Genomic DNA, 6,000 nt, shown 5'->3' on the forward strand with positions numbered 1-6,000 from the left:
ACTTGAAACAGCCAGAGAAAGAATGGACCAAAGAGGAACAAGCAGAGGGGTGATGAGCTGATCATAAATGTTTAATTTAGAATTAGTCAAAAGGACACACACACACACACGCACACACACACACACACACACACATTCAACAAGCGAGGTGAGAAATTTATTAACAAATCGGTCCAGGACCACTGACAAGGCAGTTAAGAATTGTTCTGATCAGCAGAAAAGGACAATGGATAGGTCATTGTCTCCATAGCAGTGGTGTATTTGAAAGCAGAGGGTAGTTTTTTCCTTTTTCTCTTTCTCTTTCTCTTTGTTTTGCCTCAACCACTAAAATGAGGCATATGATTCTAACTTAGAATGTCCAGCTTACCCAGTCCCTCCGTGTCTAAACACATAATCGATTTTCCAGAAAATGTCCATCTTAGAAAGAGGCAGGGATGAGGGCTGAGTCCTATCAAACAGCACCACACTGCTAAGAGGATGCTAGACAGTTTTCATTCTCACCCCAGCCCCCAGATGCCCTACCTCAGCAGTCCCTCCTAGCCATTTCTGTATTTAGGATGGAAATGAAATGCCAAGACTTCATGGAGCTCCCCTGTTGACATGTTGGGTTCCTATAGTCAGTTAAGATATGGCCTCTAGGAATCCTTTTCAAAACTTTATACCAACACAGAGTTTTCTTTCTTGAAATGAAAGCCATCTCAAAATTCTCTGAAAATAGTGATCACTATTCTGATTTTCACTCTCATTAGCCAACAAATTCTGTGTGCTTACTTTAAGACCCCAACACTGGCTGCAAAAGACACAAAATAGTGGTATAGTTGAGAAAACCTTTAAGTATGCTTGTAACAAGAAAAGCCAAATCAAGGCTGGAAGGAGGCAATCCTGTATAAGATTCCAGATCACTCGCTCTGCAGCTGGGATGTTGTCCTTAAATGTGTTCCACTCAAATCAATGGATGTATGAGTTTGTCCTCTGGCGGGATGTCCACACCCAGTATCTAACATATTCAGCATCTTCTCCCCACTCAAGCTTTTCAGGCCACTAAAGTAACTCCAGAGTTGATGAACCAACCTCTCTTTATTCTCCGAGGTCCATTCATGGAGCCTCCAAATTCCAATCGCACACTTGGTTTATCACTTGTTACAGGCAGCAGAGGTATGCTTAAGGGTCTGGGGTTCTCCCTAAACTGCACTGTTTCTCTTAGCAATTACTCACTGTCAGCTTCTATCAATTACCTTTTTGCATTTTTTCAATGAACTTTCCAATGGCTTTATCCTAGGACTAATTAAGCTTCTCATTTTCCTTCTTGTTCTCTATCCGTTTTGCCCTCTAGCAGAAAAGAAATGGTTTACAGATGAATCGGATAATGCCTATCCCAGAAACATTCAAATCAAGCCCATGAGTACCCACATGGCTAACCAGATCAACCAATATAAATCCACAAGCAACTTGATTCCACCAATCAGAGAAGTTGAAGATGAATGTTGACTCCCAGGAGACCAGAACTATTTTTTTAAAGCCTGACAAACTTCATAAATGGTGATGTGACTTTTTTTTCTCTTACATGCTGAATCACTGGTGGAAATGTTAGGATGAGCAAGAATTGCAAGAAAAATAAAGTAGACAGATCTTTCTCTTTGTCTGCCTTGAATATTGCTTCCATGTATTTTGGAAAAGGAAATGATTTCATTTATAAATGAACTTACTAAAATAGTCATGTATAGCCTCTAGCATTTTAAATTATTTTTATTTATTGGAAAGAAAATATATTTTTCTTTTTTTTTTTTCATTGTCAAATATCCTCCCTATATCCCAAACAATGCAAAATAGAAATGAATAAGTGGCCAGACTCCTTAATATGTATTTCTCTTCTTTCTCTCCTTTTCTTTGAGGAGAATGATGGTCACCACCACAATTTATTGTAATTAAGGGAAATGGATTATTAAAAACATTTTTAACTGGTCCAACAATGTATACATGTATTTTAGTAAATCCAAAAGAGAAGATAAGGGGGTGGGGGCAGGTGAATTTAATACCTGCTCCTGTCCAGGACAGGTATGTATTTTGATCTGCATTGACACCAGCTCTTAATAAATGGAAACTTATTTATTTTCACAGTTGAAAGTCATATTTTTGTAGTTTTAGTTTTAATTCTGTATTTCTCATCCCTTTGCTCATATATTTAAAGGGAAGACCTTCTTGCAGCTTTTCTACAATGGCCAGGTCAGGTTTACCAGGCCAACAAACTATACCAGGAGGATTGTGTATGTGCCTGGGACGTGGAGGTTGAGGATAAGATGTACACAAGGCATTCTTGGTTTGTTGTTCTAATGGCGGAAACTCCCACTTGCTGCTTTGCTTCTCACTTCAGATTTCCAAACCACTCAAACTAGTAATTTCAACTTCAGAAGCGTCTGGTGGGCTTTCTCCCCACTCCCCAAGTCTCCAGCTTTTAGCTTGAAAGTTTGTAAACACCAAGGAATAGTTTTCCTTAACAATAGGCATGGTAACTCAGTCATCTTTGTAACTGAGTTTTTGTTTAAAAGCCAGAAAATTTCTAAGATTCAGGAGACAACTTTCCCCCAGATTTTTATTTGCAAGCTTCCTTCCCTTCAGTTGCTGGGAAAACACACACAACCCCGCTACAACAATTTAAAAATTAATAATAACAAAAGGAAAACGACAAATGCATTTAATATAGACTGTTAGAAAAGGCCTTTGAAAATCGCCAGCAATGAAGTCCAATGAATTGGCCACTTCAAACTGTGGTCAAAGATTTTTCTAGCCATCAGATGCAATTACGATGTCTCAGAACTCTGCTGTTGCTCGCATGCTCAATGTATAGTGAACCCAGCAACTGTTTCATTCCAAACAATTTAGCAAGTCTTTCAACTTCAAAATTATCAATCTTTGATACCATCATCAGGGTCTCTGGAGAAACATGGATGTGATAGTGATTTTTATTTTCTTAAAAATGTACACTGTGGACACTTGGAGAAACCAAACAAACTAAAATATCCCCCAAAGTGCCATGATATCTGTTCCATTAATTCTTTAGGCCATGGCCCTCTGGTATCTAGTTATAATAGTGAAACTGATCAGCACAAAGCAGTGAAAACATGTCCACTGTGTACTCCAATTACCAATGTAGGCAAAGTGAGCTTCCACCTCTGTCCGCTCCCTGCAGAACCAATGTAGTTGTGCTTCCACCTTGTAAGCATTGTCCTGCAGTGACTCGTCGGACCGTGGTTACTTTGTCGTCACATCATGTAGAATTAGTTCTATAAAAGTATTGTGAATATAATGTATGTCCAACTGGATTGTTGAAAAACTACTTATAATCACTAGGCTACTCAACAGACTAAAATGATGTCAAGAGTCTATATTCAGGCTTATAAACATTGCCTGGTTTCCAACAAAAGCAAAATGGGTTTGTGGGGTGAATCCCTTGCTAGAATTTTTACAATTTTCCTGAAATCTAGACCTTCTTTTCCATAATGATTTTGCATTCGAGTCACCTAGTACATCCATGTCAGTCCACGCTCTTCTTTCCTTCATGAGCTATGGTGGGTTCCTCTTCACTCTTGTCCTTGATAACCATCTCTAAATCTGTCGTATCTATTTGGTTTCCTCTGGCAGGCAATGGTGGCCACGTAAATGATGTTCCATTTGGAGAAAGCAGAGCCTAGTGCCCCATGCCCACTGCCCTTTCTTCCCTCTGTCTCACAGTACAAAGGCGGTATGGCTAGAGCTTTGAATCTACACCTTTTTTTTTTTTTTCCCCTTTACCATAATGACTAATATGGTTTCCTATCACCAAGGGCTCCTTGGTTCATAAAGCCCAAAAAACCAAATTGCTAGGGATCCATTTATTTTCTTCTAAGGTAGAGTAACAAACTCATGTTGTTCTATCTTTGTAACAATGGGCCAGAAAATAAAACCAAGATTTTTTTTTTTTTAAGGAGGCTTACAAAATGACTGGTTGGTGGCCCCTTTGACAAACGCTTATGCCTGGGAAGTTGAAAATGAAATGGAAACAAACAAGATTTGTAATACTGCTGAAGGCCTTGAGGGAACGCTAGAGTTTCCTGATTTGTTTCTATTTGTAGAACTCTCTGGCCCTGAGGGACTCCTCACCCCATGCCCACTCTCACAGACTCGTCTTTCTACCTACATCCAGCATAGACAGACGATGGTCTTCTTTGGTACAGTTCACGTTATGAGGCTCTGATCTCCCATCCAGCATTAGGGTTCTAGAAAAGCCATCTTCCAAACTAATGACTCTAGGGTGCTCAAAGACTCACCGACAGGCTGTTTACCAAATAGAAAGCACCTACATACAAATGCATCACCACCATAATCACCTTTTACATTAAGAAACCTTTTATTTTTGCCTAAGTAAATGTATATTTTCAAACAGCACCTTGAACTAATATAAAATACCTTAAATAAAAGCGAATGTGACTAAGTCATGTGGAGAACACTCAGGAGCTCATTCCTTCCAAAGGCTGGGGCATCTAATGATATACTTTGTACAACATTTAATTGAAGACGTTAAATTAGTAGGGAAGGTGAGCAGTTTCGTTAGGGCTGGAAAGAGGCAAAGTTAGAAAGCATAAGAAATTTTGGGATATTCTCATGTTAAAAGAGAAAGAGCCCAAGTTTCCTACTTACGGTTTAACAGGAAGGTTCAAGAGCCACATGTGCAAGTAACTAGCTATAAACTTGGAATTTTCTTTTAGTCTTCGAGTCTCAGTGACCTCATTTATAAATGAGATGATTCATTTAGATAACTCTAAGATCCCTTTCAGATCCCAGAGTCCAAGATCTAAATTGGGAGAGGTAGCGTGGGAGCAGCTCTCTCCATGGCCAAATCCTTGGAGACAATCTTGTCCTGTGTTGGAATAACTGTTCTTGCTGTATCACCCAAGCAATATCCATGGCCTTAAGGTAGTGTACATGCTCCCAACACATAGCAGTTGGGTTAATTCTTGTGCTTTTCACTTTGTAGGCTCCTTCGGTTCATTTGTCTGTGTGTTCCCAGGTTTTCCTTCTCAATTTCATCCCTGGTTGGCCTTTTTCTGGGTATAAGGACCAGCTTCAGTGAATCCCACCATCGCTGACCCATATGTCCAATTTCCAGTATGTAGTCAGAGGCTTACAACCCCTGAGTTCCTGTAGTTTTCCTCATTTATACTATGTTTCCCCACATGGATCTGGGCTTCAGAAAGTAACCAGTCTTACTTCTAACCTCATTTCCTATCCTCTAATCATCTCTTTGCTCCTTATATTTGAAAATCTAATTTTGATTTATTCTTGTTGGTCAAAAAGAACTTCAGTAAAAGAAGGAGAAAAGGGAAAAAGGAAGAGAAAAAGAAAAGGAGAAAGGTCAGAAGGAGAGAAAGAAACAATAGTAACCAATTGACTGGGATGTGAGCCATATTGACTCGTAGAAGTTTAAGCAAATCTATTCAGTTTGGATATTGAGTTCCAGTGCAGAATCTGTCCATCTTTTAGTCTATTCCTATTTTGTTGCTTTTGGAATGTTGGTAAAATCACCAATCACTATGACTATTGAAAGGGTCTTCATTAATTATGGCTTGACTCACCCTCTAAACAAGCAAAAGTGACTGAGAATTCACTTATGACCTACCTGGTAAATTACCTTTCTGCCCCGCTCCACTCATACTAGGCACTTAAAGGGCATTTTTTTTCCTATTCAGATGATTTTCTTCTTCTTCTTCTTTTTTTTTTTAATTGTGCTTTAAGTGAAAGTTTATGATTAAAGTTAGTTTCTCATACAAAAGTTTATACACACATTGTTATGTGACCCTAGTTGCTCTCCCTATACTGTGACAGCACACTTCTCCTTTCCACCCCGGATTTCCCATGTCCCTTAAATCAGCTCCTGACCATCTCTGCCTTCTTATCTCACCTCTGGACAGGAGCTGCCCATTTAGTCTTATGTATCTACTTGAACTAAGAAGCACACTCTTCACG

The 6,000-nt window shown here is 39.2% G+C and overlaps 1 protein-coding gene across 22 annotated transcripts in view; it reads left to right on the forward strand.

Moving 5' to 3' along the window:
* Window positions 1-3,736, forward strand: part of KCNMA1 (potassium calcium-activated channel subfamily M alpha 1) — a 915,613-nt gene extending 911,877 nt beyond the window's left edge. For 6 of the 22 annotated variants that reach the window (XM_004383172.2, XM_004383173.2, XM_004383182.2 and 3 more), the window contains one exon: window positions 1,334-1,358. In XM_004383172.2, the coding sequence (XP_004383229.1) occupies window positions 1,334-1,358 (25 nt within the window). Of the gene's footprint in view, window positions 1-1,333 lie in introns of all 22 variants that reach the window. The other 16 variants (XM_012557503.1, XM_012557506.1, XM_004383171.2 and 13 more) reach the window with 5 other exon arrangements.
* The last annotated feature ends 2,264 nt before the right edge of the window (window positions 3,737-6,000 follow it).

Source organism: Trichechus manatus, unplaced genomic scaffold, assembly GCF_000243295.1.
Source record: "Trichechus manatus latirostris isolate Lorelei unplaced genomic scaffold, TriManLat1.0 scaffold00106, whole genome shotgun sequence".
NCBI lineage: Eukaryota > Metazoa > Chordata > Mammalia > Sirenia > Trichechidae > Trichechus > Trichechus manatus.